The sequence below is a fragment of the Alosa sapidissima genome, chromosome 12, assembly GCF_018492685.1.
Source record: "Alosa sapidissima isolate fAloSap1 chromosome 12, fAloSap1.pri, whole genome shotgun sequence".
NCBI classification, from domain to species: Eukaryota; Metazoa; Chordata; class Actinopteri; order Clupeiformes; family Clupeidae; genus Alosa; species Alosa sapidissima.
The window spans coordinates 14,028,309-14,053,088 of record NC_055968.1 but is presented as its reverse complement, the minus strand read 5'-3'; the positions used below and the strand labels follow the sequence as shown (position 1 = coordinate 14,053,088).

At 44.2% G+C, this 24,780-nt stretch overlaps 2 protein-coding genes across 3 annotated transcripts in view; one reads left to right on the top strand and one right to left on the bottom strand.

Annotated features, from left to right (window-relative positions):
• Nucleotides 1-7,388, bottom strand: part of spata18 (spermatogenesis associated 18) — a 13,214-nt gene extending 5,826 nt beyond the window's left edge. Inside the window, exons 1-3 of one of the 2 annotated variants that reach the window (XM_042058063.1) lie at nucleotides 7,021-7,388; nucleotides 6,181-6,286; nucleotides 5,226-5,341 (exon numbers count right to left, since the gene is read on the bottom strand). In XM_042058063.1, coding sequence (XP_041913997.1) covers nucleotides 5,226-5,341; nucleotides 6,181-6,286; nucleotides 7,021-7,107 — 309 coding nt within the window. In that variant the 5' untranslated portion in view covers nucleotides 7,108-7,388. The remainder of the gene's footprint in view (nucleotides 1-5,225; nucleotides 5,342-6,180; nucleotides 6,287-7,020) is intronic. The other variant, XM_042058064.1, reaches the window with a different exon arrangement.
• Nucleotides 7,389-8,678: 1,290 nt separating this feature from the next.
• Nucleotides 8,679-13,989, top strand: sgcb (sarcoglycan, beta (dystrophin-associated glycoprotein)). The gene is made up of 6 exons (XM_042057822.1): nucleotides 8,679-8,727; nucleotides 9,689-9,898; nucleotides 10,137-10,322; nucleotides 10,611-10,802; nucleotides 10,973-11,104; nucleotides 12,331-13,989. Exons 1-6 carry the CDS (start codon nucleotides 8,713-8,715, stop codon nucleotides 12,535-12,537), a joined length of 942 nt encoding a protein of 313 aa, XP_041913756.1. The 5' UTR covers nucleotides 8,679-8,712; the 3' UTR covers nucleotides 12,538-13,989.
• The last annotated feature ends 10,791 nt before the right edge of the window (nucleotides 13,990-24,780 follow it).

Genomic DNA, 24,780 nt, shown 5'->3' with positions numbered 1-24,780 from the left:
CTGTATAAATCATATACTGTATATGCAATACACACCATATATACAATAACCTAACATATAAGCAATTTTAACAAAGACAATCTCATATCTTGATGGAGTTTAGAGCTTACATACCAAACATAAATTTCACAAATCTCTCCATCTTGAACTTTGTCATTGGTTTAGTCATAACATCAGCCACCATATCAACTGTAGGACAATATTCAATTATCACTTTGCCATCATTAACTGCAGAACGAACAAAATGATACCTTATATCAATGTGCTTGCACCTCTGGCGGCACACTGGATCTTTTGATAAGGCTATTGTACCTTGATTATCCTCAAAAATCTTCACTGGTGCATATTGACAATCATTTTCTATTCCATTCATCAACTGTACAAGATACAAACTCTCTTGGGTGGTCGCAGCCAGCGCCATATATTCAGCTTCACATGTTGATAAAGCAACTGTGGCCTGTTTCTTAGATTTCCAAGAAATTAGTGGACCATCATTAGTTAAACTAAAGCAATATCCTGTAATGCTTCGTCTGTCAGTCAAATCGGCTCCCCAATCTGAATCACTATATGCCACAAGTTTTAGATCTGTCTCACTTTTCCTGTAGCATAACTCATGGTCAATTGTGCCTTTCAGGTACCTCATCACATGCTTAGCTGTTACCCAGTGTTGTTCATTTGGTTCTGACAAATGCTGTGATAGCTTACTCACAACAAAGCTTAAATCAGGCCTAGTACAGATCATTATGTAAATCAAGCTTCCTACAACCTCCCTGTATGTTCTGGGATCAACAGGGTCAGCATCACTGTTGTATTCTAGCTTCTGTTCACATGGGGTTGACCTTGGATTACAATCAGACATGCCAAATCTTTCTAGTACCTTGGATATGTACTTCTTTTGACTCATCTTTACAACTCCTTCTTTCTGATCAAAATCAATGCCTAGGAAGTGTTTCAGCTTTCCAAGATCTTTCATTTTAAATTTCATAGCAAGTGTCTTCTTCACATCATTCAACAAATCATCATTACTAGCAGCAATAATTAAATCATCAACCCATATTACCACTATTGCTCTTTCTTTTCCGATTTGTTTACTGTAGACACAGTGATCTGCAGGGTTTTGCACAAAATCGCTCTTCATCAAATAATCACTCAGCATTTTGTTCCAGTTTCTACCGGACTGCTTCAGACCATACAGTGATCTATTTAGTCTACAGACTAATTTTCCTCCTGTCTTGGATTGCACTTCAAATCCTTCTGGTTGCTCTATATACACTTCACAATCAATAGGAGCATGCAGATATGCTGTCTTGACATCCATCTGATGCAGGTCTAGATCATACTGTGCGGCCATCTGCATAAGTGCACGTATTGATGTCAGATTTGCAGTTGGAGAAAAAGTCTCCTTGTAATCTATGCCCATCACTTGATTGTAACCTTTAGCAACATATCTAGCCTTGTAAGTTTCTGACTGATCTGCATTAGTTTTTACTGCATAGACCCATCTACCTCCTACTTCATGTTTACCTTCTGGTAGTGTAGTCAGTGTGAATGTATTATTCTCTCTAAGAGAATCAATTTCCTCTTTCATAGCATTAGCCCAAATATCTGCCTTGGTTGAGCTCATAGCTTCCTTGAAAGTTTGTGGTACATCACACATTCTGTAACAATAGTCAATAGTAATTGACACCTGATCTTTTGACTTTACTTCAGTAATGTACTCAGAGAGGTACTGTGGGGTTCTCCTATCTCTTTTCGGGTAGCGAGGCTCATTTCCCTCAATCTGAGTAGTATCATGGCTATCAGAAGTTTCCTGATATACCTCTGTCTGCCCTTGACTCTCATTGGTTACATCTGCACTTGATCTGCGGTCCACATATCTCTTCCCAAGAAAATCATCATCCAATATCATTGGGTCTGTCTGAGTTTCTCTCTCAACTATGTTCTTTGTGAGAAACTTTACAAGTCTGTGTTTCATAACTTTCTTTGTGTCAGGGTAGTACACTAGATATGCAGGGCTATTTTTATCATATCCTACAAAAACTCCCTTATCACATCGTGAGTCCAACTTCTTCCTGTCATGTTTGTATGCATAGCACACAGATCCAAAAACTCTCATTCTAGCTAGGTTAGGCTTCTTGCCCGTCAGCATATAACATGGAGTTTGCTTTGTTCTGCCATTAAAGCATCGGTTGCGTATCACTGCAGCTGTCATTACAGCATACGTCCACAACTCTTTTGGTAAGTTACTCTCAATCAACATGCATCTCGCCATATCAAATAGTGTGCGCCAATTCCTCTCAGCCGTGCCATTTTGATGTGGCGAGTATGGTGCTGAGGACTCATGTCTTATGCTATTCCTGTTAAGCAAGGTCTGAAACTCTTGTCCTGTGAACTCAGTGCCATTGTCAGACCTAATGCACTTCACATTCCCATAAGGCGCTACATCTGCTAGAAATCTCTCTGTAGCCTTCACTGTATCACTCTTAGCTTTCAGGAAATACACAAATACTGTACCTGAGTAGTCATCTGTAAAAGCTAGAGAATATCTGAATCCATCTTTTGCTATGGGGTCTATAGGACCGGCCAAATCTGTGTGTACAAGTTCAAGTGCTGCTTTTGCTCTTGTATCTGGTTCTCTGTTCCTGCTCTGAACAAATTTACCTTGTGTACATATCTCACAATTTAGTTTAGATTTATCAATTTTACCCTTAATCTCCATTCCCTCTACGACATTCTGCAATCTGGAAACGTCATCATAGTTACAATGCCCAAGTATTTCGTGCCAAGTTTGGATATCATAACAGCCGTTACAAAAATCCCCATTATCATCACCTTCATCACTTACAGTATTCAAGTAATAAAGTCTATTATGTTCTTTAATATCAAACTTGGTACCGCTCTTGTGGATGAGTTCATCATGGCCTTGTTGGAACTTGATTGAAGCTCCGTTGGCTGTCGCTGCTTTTACTGAAAAAATGTCCTGTGGATAAGACGGGATGTACAGCGCATTCATCAGCTTGGCCTTCACTCTTTTTCTTTCGCGGTTCACCAGGCTCACCTCCGCGTCACCCCTCTTGAGCGCCACGCCGCTTTCTCTGGTGCCGTCGGCCAACTCGATGAAGTGCTTCTCTGGCTGGAACTTCTCGTCAAACTTTTTAAACTTTCCGATGTCCGTGATTATGTGCGACGTTGCTCCCGTGTCGACCATCAGTCCTTTCTGTTTCAATCCGTTTAGCTGGATGTCGCTTGCCTTGAAAGCATATTCGTGTTCATTACTTTCTTCATCAGCTACTTGTTTTACGTTGTCTCTTCTCTTACGCCTGCAAGCTGTTTCGGAGTGTGTGGAGCTCTTGCAGTACCCGCACCATTGTGCTTGCCTTTTCTGCCGTTCGTTCGGACATGCCCGGGCCTTGTGTCCCTTCAGACCGCAGTTGAAGCATACAACATCAGGGCCTACCGTCTTCTCTCTCCCTCTCCATTCAGGGGTCGAGGCACTCACTTTCATCACGTTGTCATCAGAGCTAGCACGAAACTTCTCAGTGTCCTCAAAACTTCTTAGCTTGGTCTTAAACTCTGCAAAAGCTAAATGTTCATCGCCCTGTGTAACGTGGATAACGAATGGCTTAAATGACTCTGGTAATCCCTTCAGAATCATGGCAATCAAAAGTCCATCACTCAGCCTCTCTTCAGCATTTCGCAATGCTGTAATGGCTGATTCTGCCCGAATAATGTAGTCCGTAACAGTCTCATTTGCAGTCTTTTGCAAGGACGTTAACTCTGTGTACAAGCTAATCACTCTGGGTTTTCCTTTACCTGCGTAATAGTTCCGCAATATCTGGAGAGCTTTTCTCCCATTGTCCGTTGCATCTCTCATGACAAGGGAAAGGCTTTTGTCATCCAAAAACTGAATCAATTCGGCATATACCTCCTCATTTTTCTTTCTGTCGTTCTCGACATAATCCTCCTCCTCGTTGTCAGAATCGGGCTCGTTCAGTATAGTGTCTTTCAGCCCCAGCAGACTCAAGTGACCTAAGAACTTTGTCTCCCATAACTCATATTTTTTCTCATCTCCGTCAAAGCACAATCTATACCACCGGCTTCCTACATCACGCCTGGGCCCATAACCTGTTGGCGCAGCCATATTCGTTGTGTGTAGTAAACTGGTTATATCATGTACGGAGGCAATCACTGCTCACATCGGTTTTTAGGCCGGAAAAGAAAAAGACTTTATTTGTGCACCAGTATTTATACAAATCATTACGCACAACGTACGTACAACGTATGACGTATGAGGTCACTGTTAACATAGATACACCATGTCAAACATTACTCCAATACAAGTGAAAATTGCTATGTCAGATATTTTTCCTAAGTCAAGTCAAGTCAAGTCACTTTTATTTATATAGCGCTTTTATATGCACAACCCATGAGTGCAACCCATGGCGCTCAATGTATTGTAATGTAATGTTTATTTGATCATTAGGGTATACCTCCTTTGGTTGGTCATAGGACTTGAACAGACCTTTAGTTCCTTACATCCAACAAAAACAATACCTATTTTCATTATTTACTGTTCAAATGGATGCAATAATATAATTCAACTCATTATTCATTATCTGTTCACAAATTTACGCAAAACATTTTCACCGCCGAATACAAAACCAGATAACTCAATTATGAGTAGCTTATTTATCGTTTCATGATGTAGGCTAAAGATCTAGCTATGTGGTAAATGTCAGGTGATTGTCTAATTTCACTCCAACTTCACAATGGCCATGGAGGATAGCCTGGTTACCACCAGACCACTTCTCAAATCTCAATTGCTAACAGGTTCATCTGGGTTCTCCCAGGCTACATGGAGGATGTTCTGATGAAGAATCTATACTGTCAGCATCATTACCACAGCCAAGTTGAAATAGAAAAAATGAACTTCAAGATGGTCTATCGCATCATTGCATTTAAAGAATCACTTCAAATGTGCTTGAAAGTAAGGAGTACTTAATGCTCATATTCATATAAAAAATATGAATACTCAAGTAAAGTACACACACTCAAAAATCATACTTAAGTACAGTAATCAAGTAAATGTACTTAGTTACTGTCCACCCCTGCACACACACACACACACACACACACACACACACACACAACTTAAGTACAGTAATCAAGTAAATGTACTTAGTTACTGTCCACCCCTGCACACACACACACACACACACACTTACCTGAATGAGGTTAAGGCTGGTGTCCGGAGAAACGGAGGAGGATGCCATGGTAAAACAGGTACCAAGCCAAGGCAGCAACCGAGTTTTGAGAGTTTCCACGCCTGCATAATGCCCACCTGAAAAAGGGAACATGATTTTAGTCATCAGAGGAGCATCTTATAGCAAAACCAAGCACTTTAAAACCTTTATTTCCCAGCCTGTTTTAACAGAATAAACACACAGAATCTATTTCAGATGGGTAGTGTGAAGTCTACAGGGTTGGGTAGTAACGGATTACATGTAATTCAGGGACATATTTATTGAAGTAATCTAAAAGTAATCCTAAAGTAATCAAATTATGTTACATGTTTTTGGTAATCCAACTGATTACGTTACTGATTACAAAAATTGCCATGTAATTTGTAGTCAGTAATGGATTACATTTCAAAGTAATTTGACCCAACCCTGGAAGTCTAACACAATCTTCATAGTCCTCCATACAACTGAATAGGTACTCAACCTATTTGGAATACGATACACAGAAAAAGAAAACCTACTGTATCCAGAAGTCTTCTGAGCTATACAATAGCCATTACAATAAAATCATGTAAAACATGTCTTTTTTTATAGTGTGTTAGTACCGTAGTTACAATACCAAACATTTACTCAAGTGGAGGTCTTATCTAACACTCCAACAGGGAAGGTAACCAGGTGACCAAGTTTGATTTATGGTTCACTGATGGTCTTTTAAGGTCATTGTAAAACTTAGGGCTATTGAGAGGACATGAAAAACAGTGTTGACTAGGTCAGAAAACAGGACCATACCAGTACAGTAGACCATACACTACAATAGACAAATTATCTACAGGAGGAAGATAATCAATATTAGCAGTCACTCCTTTTGCCTAAGAAACGTGCTGGACGGAACATGCAGAGAGAGCACATTTAATATACAGTGCAGAACTTCTGACAATACCCTCTCTTGCAGTTTGGTTGAGTATTGAAAAGAGTTGGCCCTGGATTTTGGAAGTGAGTTCCACCAGCTCACAGCACCGATTCAGGTTTTGGTCGCATGAGATCACCTGAAAGGAGTAAGACATTGAAGTTGGCTTTCTTGGCTTTACAACTTATCATTTACTGGATTGAGCAACCTATTGTTTGTGGTAGGCTATATTAACATGTAGGCCTTTACATGTGTAAAGTATAGTGAATGCACCATTAGTGGCATGACAGGTGCCTGACTAATTCACATGTAATGTGGTGTGAAATGTGATGAAACATGAGTAGCCGCAGAGACAGAAACATTTGTTTGTTTTAATGAAAAAAACTCACAACTAGGCTACTTTCAAAATGCTCCGCTCACTAAATACATGGGGGCGTGCCTTGTGCACAACACTACATCCCCAGGATAGCCTAGAATGGCTGAGTGGTCGCCCTGACAACCGGCGTCCGTAGTAACCAAACTTTGTCAAATGTATGCATAAAACAAGCGAACTCGAATGATTTGATACAATGCATTGCAAACATTGTTTGCACTGTGTTCCATATCCTGTTAGGATTCTGTGCGGTAACTTAATGGATACAAGCAGACGGAACTATGGTCTACATAAACTAAACAGTTCCACTCAGAAATGCTTGCCATTTTATTTGGTTGAGCACCTATGTAACACTTCATACATTCCTGAAAGTCTTAGACAGCCATCCTGTACCAGTAAAGTTAAATTAACATGAGCCAATGCAGGACTAGCCTATATCGGATAGCCTCACTGATTTAAGCAAGAGCATGCGTAAATAATTTATGATTTCGCTAACTTACATGATAGTCTTTGTACCACGACTCTAATTTCTGTTGCAGAAGGCTGAAGGATGATGAGTTCACCAGCCTCCGTAGACTGTCTGCCATGTCCGTTTTATTCACTCCTAATCCAGCAAAAGGTTTCCTGATCGTCCCCACTTGCTGTAACAAGCCTTTGTTAATCCGGCGCGAGTGCGCCCCTGACAGGCGCGCGCTCTGTATTTATAGGCTACACCTCGTAAAATAAGAAAAGAGAAAAGTTCCTGCCCTTGACGTTCTTTCGATGCTAGGGACGCTGAGCTCCATCAGTTGTAGCAACGCCGACGCTTAATGGCCGAGAGCAGAGCACATTATTGTGAAAAGCTCACTGAGCACGCCGCAGGTGCTTTGCTCCATTGTGACCGTTTACCTGCGCCAGGTCAGGTGCTGACGATGCCTCTGTGATGTAAACGAGACTGTTGAAATGTCATACTGGGACACACACCACGTTACACATAGGTGTTCGGTGTCAATGGCTGAAGGGGTTGACCACCCTGTGATGGAACTGTGCCCTAATTAGTTGTTTATTTCATATTTTAAGAAATACAATTAAACACCAAATGAAACATAACCTACTTCTATGTAGGTCTAAACATCACATTAACTATATTTACGATAAAGCATCTGCTTACTGCTCTGTGGTTTACAAAACATGATTATCTGCAATGGAATAATTACCATGGACTGCAATTATGTTGGTGTAGTACGCAAGGGAACATGTATGACAAAAGTGCTCAAACTGTCCATCACTATCCGATAAGATAAGCATTTTGTTGGTTAAAACAAATTAGATTTAGATAGATAGATAGATAGATAGATAGATAGATAGATACTTTATTGATCCCCGAGGGGAAATTCAGGGGGGTCTCAGTAGCATACAGACATTACACACAACATGCACTTACAGCAGAAATGGTAAATATAAGTATAAGTATAAACATATAACCAAACTCCACTGTACAATAGAGACAGTAGGAGATAAGAAAAACTAACAAAACTAAATACTAAATATACTATATAAATAAATGTAAAAAATCCAGTGTGCTTGAGGGTGATCAAGCATGAGACGCTTGTAGTGACAGGGCCTGTAGTTCTGTGTGCATGGTGAGGTGCTCAAGAGAGTGAGTGTCATGGTGAAGGTGCAAAAAGTAGTCCAACAGTAGTCCTTTAGTTATGTGTGCAAGGTAAGGTGCTCAAGAGAGTGAGTGTCATGGTGAAGGTGCAAAAAGTAGTCCATTAGTCCAACAGTGCAACAGTGCAATAATAAGGTCTAGAGACCAGCATAAATAATATGGACAATATGCTCATTTGTCCTACTCATTGCCCACCCTGGTGGTTCACAGAGTACAGCCCGTTTGTATCAATGGACATCCTTTATTTGGAATTTCCTTTTTAGGAGCCTCATTGTAATATCCCGGTTGGCTCATTTTAGAAGGGAATGGACCATTTTTCATTGTGGAAACTGCATGATTTTAGTCGATTTCGCTAATGATTTCTGTAATTTTGCATAGGCCTACTCCTTGTAATGTAAAGTTTTAGAATTCCACTATTCGACTACCATGCTATCACTGAAGTTGAACTTGGCCACGGTATAATAGCCTGCGCTTTGGTAAAATGGTTTCTTCCGAGAGCTATTCTAAGCTGTCAAACGCTGCAGAGAGAGGGAGGGTCAACATGGCGTCCGAGCAGGTCTGTTTTGGAAGCGATGTACCATTTTCTTTGTATCGTTTGACTATTATATGGTTTCTAATAGTTTAATAGGGGCTTCATCAAATGTTTTTCAACACGGAAAGTCTTTTTATTTTTGAATGTGTTTAGGTTTGCTTTATTGTATGGAAAACGGAATGCGCCAGTCTTGCTTATGTTTTGCGCCGCCTATGGAAAAAATGAGTAGCCTAGTATAATTTGTGGCACTCACGACTACGTTGTCCGCTATAGAAGATTTGATTTCATAATAAGGTGTTAAGCCCATATATGTTTCAAATGACTTTCTGCTACGGTTGATGCGTCAAGAGAAGTATTGGTGTGATTTATTTTTAGGCATGTTTAGAGACAGTGACGAGTGCTTCAGATATTTCTATGCATTCCTGAGGGAAGCAGTATCCCAGCAGAGTGCACAACAGACTAGTCCATAAATTGTCTCGTAAGGATGTGTGTTATTGGCTTCTGAATTTTAGATCATTATTATCAGGCTTATGTCGTTTAGTCCTCTACTGCAAATTGGCTCCTCTGACAAACAAAATGTCTATTTTGCTTCGTTTTTTTGCTATCACAATATCTTGACATTGGAGTTGTGCAGATCAGATGTTTGGATGGATATTGTTTTGTTAGCAGTGTTTTGTTTAATTCATCAATTAAACAAAACATTGTCTGGCAATTTTAAGAGAATAGGCGACTAATGGTTCAACATGGTTTCCAATGAATAAGCTTATTATAGTAACATTGAGTGCCATAACATAATAGCCTGTTACCGTAATAGACTACCATGATGACATTTAAAGGTTAGGTTTAAGCCCTTTACTTTATTCATAATACAAAACACATGACAGCTTGTGTTGTGATTTAGTTTCAATGTATGTCTGTTGCAGCAGTTACAAAATTGTAACGCTTAATCTATTCTGTGTGTTAATGGTTTTGTTCTGTCCTGAAGGAGAGCTCCAATGGACCGGTGAAGCGGTCAATGAGGGAGAAGGCCATTGAGCGCCGCACCGCCAACAAGGAGCACAACAGCAACTTCAAGGCCGGCTATGTGCCCATCGAAGAGGAGCGTCTGCACAAGACAGGGCTGCGGGGACGCAAGGGCAACATGGCCATTTGCATCATTGTCCTGCTCTTCCTGCTGGCTCTCATCAACCTCATAGTAAGTCCTGTGTGTGTATTAAGAGCTTATTACAGTCCTGTCCCAGGGTAGGATTGATGTCAAAGTTTAAATTGTGGGAATGACACTTTTGATTCTCTCCCTGTCTCGTCTTTACCGCTCTTTCTGATCCAATACACATTGATTACTTTGGGAAATACAAAAATATCAATATGTTAATACTCTTCTTTATTTATTTACTACTCTCTCTCTCTCTCTCTGATGTGTTGAATGCGTCCAGATTACTTTGGTGATCTGGACAGTCATTCGTATAGGCCCTAATGGCTGTGATAGCATGGAGTTCCATGAGAGTGGTCTGCTGCGTTTCAAGCAGAAGGCAGATATGGGTATAGTGCACCCTCTTCAGAAGAGCACAGTGGGTGGCAGGAAGGACCAAGACCTGATCATCACTGGCAACAATAACCCGGTAACCACACAACTACACACACACACACACACACACACAAACAAACAAACATTCTTTCTCCCATGTACACTATAGTGGAATGCCTGCTGAATGCATTATGTGCGTCTAATCGAATGTTTAATGTTAATCTGTGAGTGTGCTTTTGTCTTTGTCTATGTGTGTGTCTATGCTTGTTTTGTGTGTGTGGGTGCGTGGGTGCATGTGTGTGTGTGTGTGTGTGTGTGGGTGGGTGTGGGTGCGTGTGTGTGTGTGTGTGTGTGTGTGTGTGTGTGAGAATGTGTGCTACAGGTAGTGTTTGAGCAAGGAAACACCAAGTTGAGTGTTGAAAAGGAGAAGACATCCATCACCAGTGACCTTGGAGTGTCCTTCACTGACCCCCGGACCCAGACCACGTTCTTTAGCACTGACTATGACAGACACGAGTTCCACCTGCCCAAAGGTGTAAAAGTGCTTAGTGTCAAAAAGGCTTCAACAGAAAGGGTAAGTACCATACAAGAATCTCCAAGTAAGCATCAAAGGTTTGTTTTTGTCCTTGCTAAGTGATTTCCTGTGGTGGCACTTCCACCATTAAATGTTTTAAAACTGTGTTTTAAAACTATAAACTTTGGCTTATGATAAATCATTTATTGATGTCTCTCTTGATTTCTCAGATAACCAGCAATGCATCATCTGACCTGACCATTAAAGGAGATGGCAAGGCCATAGTCCGTGGTAACGAGGGAGTATACATCATGGGGAAGACTGTGGAGTTCCGGATAGGGGGAGACGTGGAACTGAAGGCTGTGAGTTGAGAAACTATTGGATCGTTTGGAGCTTTGTGCAATTTCATTGTGAGTTTCCGCATTCCGCCACACCCTCAGTGGCAGTGCCATAAAATAGAACTGCCTGTCCGGCAGCGTGCTTCAGTCCAGAGATGCACTCATTCTCAAGTCAAGTCAAGCCAACTCTGTCAAGTATTGCCATCATGTTTGTTATACAGTCTTGTCTTTTGATTACTTGTGAATGGGATGACATTGAGAGTATTCCAATTTTCAGTATTCAATACTGTGTCAGGAAACAAGTACCTGCAGGAGAAGAAATGTGAATTAGATGTACTGCATAGCATAGTGGGTTTCGACAGTGAGTTAAGAGATATAGCAATTCATAAATTGCAGTGGTTGTCATGGATGGAATTTCACAAAACCTGATGTGGTTGTCATGGATGGAATTTCACAAAACTTGATGTGGTTGTCATGATGATCCTAATCAAATTGGGTTCAGAATATCTCACCACAAGATATTGGTGACTGAACCACCATGTTTTTGCATTTACGCTTTTTACTTGATTATGAGTTGGGTTGTTGTGGATCTGTGAGACCAACGTAGCACAAACATTTCACCATCTTTGGCACAACAGTTTTCTAATTACTCTGCAAAAACTGCTATTTTTAGCCTACCTGGCGTTAATAGGGCCCAGTGCCGAGGGGTGGTGGCCCCAGGGGCCTAAAGCTTCTATTCCTTATCAGCCTAGTGGGGCTGCATGCCTACCAAATTGCATTTGCCCCGTTCTGCTGGTGTCCCATGAATCGTCTACCAAAAATGACTGAAATAGGCTAGCACCGTGGTGGTCATAGTAATGTCCTGATGCAGACATTAAGGGCCGTTCACTCCAAGAACGATAACTATAATGATAACTATAAAAAAATATTGTTCTCGTTAATATGAATGACAACGTTCACACATAAACTATAATGATAACGACATGAAGAATGATATCGTTGGGGATCACTATTTGATTTTGAGAACGATAAAAAGCTGACAGCCAATCACAATCCATCAAATTTTAGCCATCACATTCATCAACACAAGGAGAGACTTTCCTTATCATTGGTCAACGTGGACGCTTTTATCATTATAGTTATAGTTATCGTTCCTGGTGTGAACGGCCCTTTAGTCTGTATGTCTGTCTGTCAGTCTGTCAGTCTGACATGTCCTAAGCTGAATCCCTCTCACTTCTTTTTCCCTGCAGGACAACAGCATTGTGCTCAACGGCTCTGTCATGTTTGCCTCCACTCTCATGCCAAAGTCCTCAGCGAAGGGGGAACTCTACTTTGACGAGAACATGATAAGGTATAAGCTGTGCATGTGTGCAGATGGCACACTGTTCCAGGTCCAGGTCAAGTACCGCAACATGGGCTGCGCAACGTCCGACAACCCCTGTGGAATGGCTCACTAAGAGAGAGAGAGAGAGAGAGAGAGAAAATCAGGGAGTGAAAGAGAAAGAAAAAATGGACTGCAACTACCGTTCCACCCAGTCAGCTAACATGGGAATTCATATCAGGTCATACCTATATTCATGCCCCCCATCCATTTACCCTCATGCACACACGAGAGTAAAACAGAAAGAAAAAAACATGCTGATTAGAGTACCATGTTTAACAAGTAAATTAATAACGTTACACATTATTTTGTGCCATGCAGTATTTTGGCCAAAGATTACTCACTGCTTTAGCTTTGTTTCAGTGCCACTATTTTGTATCGATTTTTGAAACACTACCATGGTTTTTACCCACATGTATTATTATCCTGTCCAAAGTTTACAAGAGTAGAGAGGTGAAAATGAAAATGAAAATGAAGGGATTAATGTAATACTTTTCTAATGTTCCAATGCAGTATTACAGATGCGTCACATCACTTGCCTCCCATCCTATCTGTCCGCACACGCCCAGACACATACCTGAACTGATACTAATACATATCTGTTACACCTACGTTGCTTATCAACCATTTTATGGGCTCATGTACATAACTGCTGGCAGCTTTGTGTGGTGTATAATCCCAAGTTTGGATTTGTAGGAATTCACTTTGTTGTGGTGGTACCGCAAAATGGTCACAGCTAATGAGTGATGTTTTCATGGGAATGATGTTGATTTAGAAATTTGTACAACCAGTAATATCTGTCACTCACTGATTATTCAGCACAGCTGGTTTGCTGTTACACATTCAGTTTATACAGTACCTCTCTGAAGAGGCCTTTCTATATTATTCCTGTTTTGTTTTTAGTTTTTGGCCTGAAAAGGCAATGATATTTATCAGCAGTCTCCCTAAACTGGACATGTCTGAAAAGTTCCACTCACAATGCCTCTCTTTCTTATCACTACTGTCCATGCTAGTCGTGCCAAATATATGTACTTGTGTGTCAGTGTGGTGAAGGAGGTTTCAAGAACCCTTGTCCAGGAGCTTTCCTGAGGTAATCTAGGGTGTTATGATAAATACAATGTTACTGTAAACTCTTTAAAACGGCATCACTACATCAAGAGATGGTTGATTTGTTGTTAGTCTTGTTGTTGATTTGTTGTGTTTTGTACCGTCTAGGATTATTTTCACTAAAAAGCAACCACTCATCTCATTTCGCCTTACGCTGCAAAAATCAGGAACATGCACTGCGTTATTCTATATATTACACTACAACAAAATCTGTTATTTTTGAGAAACGGTCAGTGCACAGAAAGGAGTGTGCTTATTTTTAATATCTTTTGATAAGATTAATGTAGGAAAAAAAGAGTGGTGTGATATTTTGTGCAATATACCATTTACCGTTATGGGTTTTGATGGCGTTGTTTCATGTGTGGTATTTATTTGAGTTGTCTTTGATTTGACTTGAATAAAACAGAATTAAACCACAAAAGCAGATATTGTCTTTTTTTTTCATGAATGTATTTTTTTCTTTTTCATATTTCAGTCTCTGAACAATAATACAACTTTCAACAAGTGGTCCTGTAAGACATTAACTTGGGCAAGGCAAATAGTTATAGAAATCCTGTCTAGGCATAGGTGTGTGTGTGTGTGTGTGTGTGTGTGAGTTATAGGGAGTGTGTCCTCTGTGCATGTACGCATGTCTCAGGTGCTACCCTTTTCCTCCAGACTTTGATCTTAAGCAGACTGTGTCCAAAGATACTCCCTGTAACATAAAGTGCTGTGTAGAAAAATTCTGAGGCAAGTCACAAGACTAACAATACCTTGGTTCCACTGGCTGGTAAGTCATCTTTACGCTGAAATAGTTTTTTTTTGTAATTTTTTTTTTATAATAGCCTATGTTTTATTTATTTTATTAGTGACTAAACAATCAAGCTGTATTGAAATAATTGTAATATGCATTCCTTATGTGTATGGGATAACAAAACACATAAGACTAACAATTTGGACATTGCATATGAGTAACAAGATTTCCTTTGAAGTTAGCTGGCTCTGTATTACAGTACAGACTGTATTACATTTCTCTAGCACTAGGGCTTTCATTTGTAGAGTGCTTCATTTTATGGATTTCTTCTTAGATGTTGTGTGTAATAGATTCAGATTGATTGTGAATTGTTGTTTTCATCTGAACACAGTGTAAACAATCACCTGCGTGGAGTGTCTTTTCCCCCGATGATGGCCGTAGCCTAACCATCTAGGTTTAAATAGTAAAGGAAAATTCCGGTATTTAGCACTTTGAGTCCCTTTTCTGGTTTGTTTTGGATGAACTAGAGTGGTGGACAGGTATAATGTAGGCTATACTGTAGGCTACTCAAACATGTCCTAAAACAACCCTTAACGTTCGTTTTCAAAACTGTGCAACTCACCGAGTGGTTAGTGGTGTTCGTTGATTATTAAAAGCAAATATATCGGCGCAATGTATGATTTCCAGCCGTATTATTTGCTATTGTGGAACTATTTATTCAGACACCTCACAACCGCGTAGAAACTTCCGCTCAATATTTGAACCTGAACCTGAACCATGAGTCTTCCAACAGAAATCAATGGGATTTTACAAAATGCCAAATAAAACACGACAGAAACTGTATTTCGCTACGCTACTTATTTTGGAACATCAACGAACACCACTAACCACTCGGTGAGTTGCACAGTTTTGAAAACCAACGTTATGTCTGTTGGCAGCCACTCTGAGTAGTCAAAGGCAATTTAAAACGAGTCAGAAAGGTCGAGACAGGACCAATCGTCAAAATTTCGGTGTCCACCACTCTAGTTCATCCAAAACAAACCAGAAAAGGGACTCAAAGTGCTAAATACCGGAATTTTCCTTTAACAATGTGAAACCGGAATAGTAAACACGCAGGGGTTAATCCATGAATGAGGATCTTATCTTTACGTTGTTGTTGATAGTGTATCTGTGTCTGTGTGTGTGTGTGTGTATGTGTGTGTAGGGTGGGCAGTTATGTCCTTGACCAAGGCAGTGTTCTGCACTGCAGTGCTACTTCTCCTCCACTGTGTGGCGCTCTCCACCTGCTCCTCATCCTCCACCTGCCCCCTGGCTTGCCTCTGCGAGAGGGGTCCCCACATAAACTGTTCCTCTCTCGACCTGCGAGAACTGCCTCAACATATCCCAGAGACTGTCACAACCCTCAACCTATCCCACAATGCCTTGCGCTCCCTGCCGCCCCTGTGGCCTGGCCGTAGAGGTCTGGGGGGGCTACGGTACCTGTGGCTGGACTATAACAAGATGGAGACACTGTCTCTGTGCGTGAGAAAAAATTGGGTGGGGCTGAAGACCTCAGCCAGAGAGAGGTGTGTGTCCTGGGCCCCGGCTCTCGAGGAGCTTTACGCTGAGAGAAACCAAATGCATCAGATCCCTAAGGGTAAGTTTAAAAATACTTGCACAGAATGCACACACACACACACACACACACACACACACACACACACACACAAACACACACATCCACGGCATGCCTACACATAGCACTTGACAGTAGATGATGATTACAATTAGCATGTAGACTCCACAGGTTTATCAGAACTAACTGGATAAATAAATAAAAATGTCCTAAATAAAGTATCGCCGCCGGCAGAGTACCAAAACAAAGAAAAAAGGGTTTTCAAAAAAGGCACAATCCTCAGTGGAGGTCTTATTATAGAGGGTATAATTCTTTGTGCCTGTTTTTGCAGTAGTAGCCTAAACCATAATCAGACCTCTGTAACCTAGCCCCAAGGCAGGGAAGAGGGCATTTTGGATGTAATTTGCATCTCAGCATAAACCCAGCATATTAACACGTGCCCCTGACCACAACATGACTGAAACAGAAGCATGTACACACACACACACATTCCAGAGATAAATGATTGCCGTCCGTCATATTTTTGAACTTTGCTCTGAAATTATACAGGCACCATTAAGCACACTATCACCCTAAAGCAGGGTCAGTGTTCAGCCAATCAGGGTGCAAATGGCATTCCTGTACCTCATGACAAGTCATGACATAATATTTTATGAAAATGGATGAGTTATAAATGTGATGCATTATATAATGGATATTTTCCACACATTTTGGACATTTAGCCATAAGATGATATGCATTACCCTGCTATTTGTGTGCATGTTAGGCTTTGCAATATAAATGTGCATTACAAGTTTAGAGATATTTGTCTAAAGTATAGCAATGGCAATTTATCAATATATTTTCATCCATAAGTGGGAAGACCAATGGCATTAGGTAGACCTTTGATACAGCATACAGTAATAAACAATGTGTGAGAGGTTTCTGAAGGCTTTCTTGCTGCTGTTTATGTTGTGGTGTGAGGACCAGCTGAGGGGTTTCATGCGTAATCCTAGTGTCTAAGATGGCCGTTCATTTGTTATTCTGCTCACATATGCTGCTAGGGCCTGCCCTCATTAGCCTAGCGCCCACAATGCCTCACTTCACACCCCACAACACAAGCTAAAGGAGCAAGCGACAGACACATGGACTCTCTTTTAAATGCTATCGGACATAACTGGAACTTGTTCTCTATAATCAGCAGAACTTGCATGAGCTGCAAATAAATGCAAATAAATTTGATCAATTCAGTAATGTTTTCATGTGTTGTTTTTTTTATGTGACAATAAATCATGTATTGATGTCTTACAATACATGAATAGCTCTGGTATATTTACAACATTCTGTTTTGTCCGAAGAGGGTTTCAGAAAAATGTTTATGAAAAGACAAGCAGAATCCCCAATTTGAGATATGGTGGCATCTAAAATTTCCCTCAGGATGAATAAAGTATCTACCGTATCTATCTATCTATCTATCTATCTATCTATTTATCTATCTATCTAGCTATCTATCTATCTATCTATCACTGCACTTATGTTGCCAGTATGTGTTATGCAAGTGTAGTTCAGGGATTGTAGATAAAGACCAGCAGAGGGTGTCCAATAACCAGTTGGGAATGGCCTTAAATGAATCAATCACATTTCCAAACAGAGAACAATAGAATACATTTCCAAATGCAATATTATATACCACTGCCTTCACGGCCTGCCTTCATCTCCTCAGGATTAGGGGGAAGCGCCAACTTACGAGTGCTTCAGCTATCCCATAACAAGATCCCTACACTTGGCATGTCTGACTTTGAGGGATGTGGACACCTGAGAGGAGTTCACCTGCAGGGCAATCTCATCAGGACTATCCACCCCCTGGCATTCAAAGACTTGCAGGAGCTCCAGGTAACGCAGTGTACATTCTTAAGGGAAGTTACAGAACATAAATTATGGGTAACACTTTATGGTAAGTGTACATGAATTATCATGAATTATCAAGTGTACATAATTATCACAAATTCGTGAAAATGCATTACTGTACTTCATTCCTTTATGAATCATCTGGAATTGACATGAGTTCATTGTCTCTCATTCATGACCTCATGAACAACACATCAACTAAAGCATTAGGTACTGGTGGGTACATCATTATGATTTATGATTTTTTAAGCATGATCATCATGATTACATGAATTTAATCTTAATTGCTCATGAGTTTCTCAACTAAAGTGGTGAATAATGACATGTGTTCAGAGAACTGCAAAGTCGAAAATCAGAATTTGAACAGTGGTGACCATATTTTTGGCAGAAAAATAAATAATCATGTAGCCTGGGTTTTCCCATGCTGCCTTACACGCGCGATTTTATTCACGCTGCTGGGTAGCCTGGATTCCATGGAGCAAATTTTCGCCTCAGTTAGGGGACCAATCACAGAACAGAGGGAGGGCTGCAAGACGATGACGACACACCGAAGCCGTTATGAGCTACGTACAGACGCATTTGATAGACATTTGTAGCGCCCAATAAACGGCTCTGGGCATTCGTAAATCACGTTTTTAAATAGCCTACAAGAAAATGAATGTCTAGTTCCCAGACCCCATCTAAATGAGATGAGGTCTGACGTTAGCCAGGCTAATAATCATGATCATGCTTAATAAAACTTAATTCATAAGGGTGTTCCCACCATGCTTTAGGTGATGTGCTGTTCATGTGATATTAAGATATGAAGTTATACATAAATCATGACTTGGTCTCCACCCAAACCGACATGGAGACAGGGCAAACGAGGGGGTGGAATTGCCTCTATTCTCTCAAACAAATAGGCCTAGGCTATAGCTGCACTAGAGTCAACTTTGGCGAATTCGCTTCCTTTGAGTAGGCTATATTGCCCTCACTCTGAAGGCTGACCCAGCTGTACTTCTATTGACCTACCGCCCTCCTAAACTTTGGACTGGCTTTCTCGACTAGTTTTCTGAACATATGTCGCTCATCATCACTAGCTATGATCCAGGGGCGCAGGAGATATTTTGAAAGTGAGGGGGACCAAATTGTGAACACAAACCCATTGTCAGACACCAAACAGGACGAGGACCACAAAAGCGTCACGTTCAAAAGTTTATTTAAGGGTTGGGGGTTAAGGGGGTTTCAGGGGTTCCGGGGGGGGTACAGGAGTTCCCAGAGTCTGCGTGTGTGTGTTCCCCCAGTAGCCGAACAGCGATGGCAGGAGCTGGATGATCCGGGAAGTCCTGGGGGAAACACACACACAACAGCAATTGAAACGAAGCAGCAGTACAGTCAAGGACTAGGCGGTATTCGTAGAAGAGGGACGGAAGGCAGGTCAAGATTACCGGGGCTGGAGAACACAGAAGTAGTCGAGCGGGTCTGGGATCACAGGCAAAGAGTCAGAGGCGTTTTCCAAAACAGGCAGGTAACTGGTGCTGGTTGCAGACGATCTGACAAGTGTGGACTGAAAAGCAAGGCTTTATATACAGGGCATGATGAGTGGTGAATGCAGTGCAGCTGGTAGGTAACGAGGGTGAGGCAGAGCAGAGCAGAGCAGGAACAGGTGGAGGTCAGACTTCAATCAGCGTGTGTACCAGGCAGAGAGAGAGCTCATGACAGAACCCCCCCCCTAAGGGACGGCCCCAGAAGTCCCCAAGAGTGACACCACGTCGGGAGGGCGGAGGGGAGCCGGTGGAGGGCTAGAATTCTTCCGAGCGGTCCGAGTGAACCTCCTCATCCTCGGAGGGAGCTGGAGGGTCGTGGACAGAAGACGGGACAGGTACCGGGTCAGGGTCAGGCACAGGACAGGCCGGGCGGGCAGGACGGTTAGGGACCCCTCTGGGGCGGCCCCTACGGATTGCAGGTTGATCAGGATGCAGACGGTGGAAGTCGGCGATGAGTGTCCGGTCCACAATCCGACTGGCTGGCACCCAGGTTCTCTCCTCAGGTCCATAGCCCTCCCAGTCGACGAGATACTGGAGGCCCCTACCTCGCCGTCTGGACCGAAGCAGGCGTCGAACGGTGTACACCAGCCCACCGTCAACGAGGCGAGGAGGAGGAGGAGGAAGCGGCACGGGGACCAGCGGGCTTTCATGCGTCGGCTTGACTTTCGAAACATGGAAAGTAGGGTGCACCCTCATGGAGGTTGGCAACTGGAGCCGGACTGCGGTTGGGCTGATGACCCTCTGGATAGGGAACGGGCCGAGGAATCGAGGTGCCAGTTTACGCGATTCCACCCGCAGTGGGAGATCCTTGGCTGACAGCCACACCTTCTGGCCAACACGGTAGGCGGGTGCCGGCGATCTTCGGCGGTTAGCCCCAGTGGCATAGCTGACAGCTGACTTGAGTAGCGTGGCACGAGCTTGTGACCAGGTACGACGGCAACGGCGGGCATAGGCGAGGGCAGACGGGCAGGACACATCTCCTTCCTGGCTGGGGAACAGGGGGGGCTGGTAGCCATACACACACTGGAAAGGTGACATACCAGTGGCAGAGCAGGTGAGGGAGTTGTGAGCATACTCTATCCACATCAGTTGTTGTGCCCAAGCCTGGGGTTTGCGAGAAACCATGCACCGCAGCGCCTTCTCCAGCTCCTGGTTTGCCCGCTCGGATTGACCATTGGACTGGGGGTGGAACCCAGAGGTGAGACTCACTGTGGCCCCTAGAAGACGGCAGAACTCCTTCCAGAATGTAGAGGTGAATTGCGGGCCTCGGTCAGAGACAACATCCCTGGGCAGCCCGTGTAGACGGAAGACATGATCAAGAACAGCCTGGGCAGTCTCTCTGGCAGATGGCAGTTTAGGGAGGGGAATGAAGTGTGCCATCTTGCTGAACCGGTCAACCACAGTGAGAATGACCGTCATCCCACCTGATGGTGGGAGGCCAGTTACAAAGTCCAAGGAGACGTGGGACCAGGGTCGTGTGGGCACAGGCAAGGGCTGGAGTAAACCAGCGGGGGGCCGAGTGGAGGACTTGTTCTGATTGCAGGTGGGGCAGGCACGGACAAATTCTCGGACATCCCTTCTCAAAGAAGACCACCAGAAGCGCTGGGCAAGGAGATGGCAGGTGCGGGCGGAGCCCGGGTGGCAGGCAAGGCGGGAGTTGTGTCCCCACTGTATGACCCGGGACCTCAAATTCTCTGGGACGAAGAGACGACCGTCTGGGCATGCACTGGGACTGGGATGGTCACGGAGGGCCTCTTGAATTTCCTCCTCGATATCCCAGGTCAGGGCAGCTACGACGCAGGGATCGGGCAGAATTGATGCAGGTTCCTGGGAAGGGGCGTCATCCTTATGAAACTGACGGGAGAGAGCGTCCGGCTTGGTGTTCCGAGAACCTGGGCGGTATGACAGGGTGAAGTTGAATCTGGTGAAAAACAAGGCCCAGCGGGACTGTCTGGGGTTAAGACGTTTGGCATTGCGGATGTATTCGAGGTTTTTGTGATCGGTCCAGACCAGGAATGGAACTGTGGACCCCTCCAGCCAGTGACGCCACTCCTCCAGGGCAAGCTTGACAGCCAACAGCTCACGGTTTCCAACATCATAATTGCGCTCTGCAGGTGAAAGCCGGCGAGAGAAAAATGCACAGGGGTGCAACTTGTTGTCCTCCTCTGCCCGTTGAGAGAGTATGGCCCCGACTCCCACGTCTGAGGCATCCACCTCGACAACGAACTGCCGGTCTGAATCCGGCATCTGGAGGATGGGGGCAGTGGTGAACCGGGCCTTGAGGGTATGAAAGGCTGTGTTGGCCTCTGGGGTCCAGAAAAAGGGGTGTTTGATGCTGGTCAGAGCTGTGAGGGGAGCGGCGACGGAGCTGTAGTTCCGGATGAATTTCCGGTAGAAATTGGCAAAACCGAGGAATTGCTGCAACTTCTTCCTATTCCCCGGAACTGGCCAGGAGGTAACTGCCAAGACCTTTGCGGGGTCCATCTGGATATTGCCTTCAGCGACGATGTATCCCAGGAATGACACAGTCTGAGCATGGAACTCGCATTTCTCCGCTTTGACATAGAGCGAGTTCTCCAGGAGCCGTCGAAGAACCAGCTGGACATGACGGGTGTGTTCGGACAGAGTTCTGGAGAAAATTAAGATGTCGTCCAGGTACACGAAGACGAATTTATTCAGCATGTCCCGCAGCACATCATTCACCAGCGCCTGGAATACCGCTGGGGCGTTGGTGAGGCCAAATGGCATTACCAGGTACTCATAATGGCCGGTGTGGGTGTTGAATGCAGTCTTCCACTCGTCACCCTCCCTTACTCGCACTAGGTGGTAAGCATTTCTAAGGTCCAGTTTGGTGAAAATAGTGGATCCCTGGAGCAACTCAAAAGCAGAGGTGAGTAAAGGCAGAGGGTACCGGTTCTTCACTGTGACATCATTCAGACCTCGATAATCAATGCAGGGGCGAAGAGAACCATCTTTCTTTCCCACGAAGAAGAACCCGGCACCAGCAGGAGAGGAAGACGGGCGGATGAGTCCAGCTGCCAGGGAGTCCCTGATGTAATCCTCCATAGTTTTTCTTTCAGGAGGGGATAGTGAGTAGAGGTGACCTTTGGGTGGAGCAGTCCCAGGGAGGAGATCAATGGCACAGTCGTACGGACGGTGTGGGGGCAGAGATGTGGCTTTGGTCTTGTTGAACACCTCTCGGAGGCCATGGTAACATTCAGGGACATTAGAAATGTCGGGGGCAGTGCTGGGGGGTACTGAGCCGGGGGGCAGCGCGGCAGCACGCAAACAGGTCAGGTGGCAGGCATTTCCCCACTCTTTCACAGTTCCGGAGGCCCAATCGAGGTGAGGATTGTGGAGACGGAGCCAAGGGTAGCCCAGGATTAGGGGTTGGCCTGGAGAGCTGAGCAGGTGGAAGCGGATGGTCTCTCGGTGGTTTCCTGACACCATCATTGAGATGGGGGCTGTGACGCTGGTAACTGTGCCAATTACGTGACCGTCCAGGGCCCGGGCTGGAACAGGAGTGGACAAGCGATGGCTTTCCAAGCCCAGCTGACGAGCAAGTCCTGTGTCAATAATGTTTGCTTCTGCGCCAGAGTCCACCAGGGCTGCCAGGGTGTGGGTGGAATCAGACAGGTGAAGACAGACTTGGATGAGGGGTTTACGGCTGATGGAGGGCTGAATGTTCATTGAGCTCATCCGGATTCCTCCTACATCTGGTGAGCTCCGGCTTTTGCTGGACAGGTGGCGACTCGATGACCATCACCACCACAGTACAGGCACAAGTTGGAGGTGATGCGTCGCTGGCGCTCTGCAGGGGTTAGGGAGGCGCGGCCGATCTCCATCGGTTCAGACTGGTCCGGCTGGCTAGATGGTGTGGCAGGTGCGGACAGAAGGGCAGTTGGAACACTCCGTGTGCTGGTGGATGGACTCTGGCGCCCTCTCTCACGACGGCGGGCCTGGATCCTGCGGTCGATGCGGACAGCCAGAGCAATGGCTTCATCAAGAGTGGGGGGTTGATCATGGGAAACCAGCTCGTCCTTTATGTAGTCCGCCAGGCTGTGGAGGAAGGCATCCACCAATGCTTCCATGTTCCAGGAGCTCCGACTTGCCACAGTTCGAAAGTCAATGGAGTAATCCGCAACAGTCCTTCTGCCTTGGCGAATACTCATCAGGATCCGAGATGCCTCGGCTGTTGTGGATTCCAAATCGAATACCTTGAGCATCTCCTCTGCGAATAGGTTGAAGGTTGCACATGCTGGGGTCTGGCGCTCGAACTCCGCCGTTCCCCAGAGTCGAGCTCGGCCCGTCAGGTGAGTGATCATTGCAAGTTGTTGCTGTTGCTGCTGGAACTGCTGACGCTGTTGGTAGCCGGCTTGAAGTAGGGAGGCAATGTCAGCAGTGTTGCGGTTTACCTCTCTCTCTGTCTCTTCCAGGCGTTGCATGGCAGTGGGTGGTTCTGGTTCGTCGGTTTCCATGCTGGTTCGACCGTGCGCTGGGTCCATGTTTGGTCAGATCGTACTGTCAGACACCAAACAGGACGAGGACCACAAAAGCGTCACGTTCAAAAGTTTATTTAAGGGTTGGGGGTTAAGGGGGTTTCAGGGGTTCCGGGGGGGGTACAGGAGTTCCCAGAGTCTGCGTGTGTGTGTTCCCCCAGTAGCCGAACAGCGATGGCAGGAGCTGGATGATCCGGGAAGTCCTGGGGGAAACACACACACAACAGCAATTGAAACGAAGCAGCAGTACAGTCAAGGACTAGGCGGTATTCGTAGAAGAGGGACGGAAGGCAGGTCAAGATTACCGGGGCTGGAGAACACAGAAGTAGTCGAGCGGGTCTGGGATCACAGGCAAAGAGTCAGAGGCGTTTTCCAAAACAGGCAGGTAACTGGTGCTGGTTGCAGACGATCTGACAAGTGTGGACTGAAAAGCAAGGCTTTATATACAGGGCATGATGAGTGGTGAATGCAGTGCAGCTGGTAGGTAACGAGGGTGAGGCAGAGCAGAGCAGAGCAGGAACAGGTGGAGGTCAGACTTCAATCAGCGTGTGTACCAGGCAGAGAGAGAGCTCATGACACCCATAGTGAGATTAGATTTCCAGATATTGGATCGCCACCTCTGGGCCACTTTCGACCATCATATTTTAAACTTGCCAGAATATTAAGATAATACCATTGATTGTTTTCAAAATATTTTTTGATAAAAATGGTGAAAACTGCGAGATGAGCACAACGCCAGATCTGCCCTCAGACCAGCTTCTTGCTATGTGCAATTCTACTTTTATTTATTTATTTTTTATTTATTTCACACTACTTGGGCCAATGGTAGACTACTTGGGCCAATGGTAGAAAAAAGCAACATGGGATGTTGATATTTTATGAAGCCATGAATGAATCATCATGCCCATGATCCAAACATAGACTACCCTACATGATCAAATAGCCTAGTTAG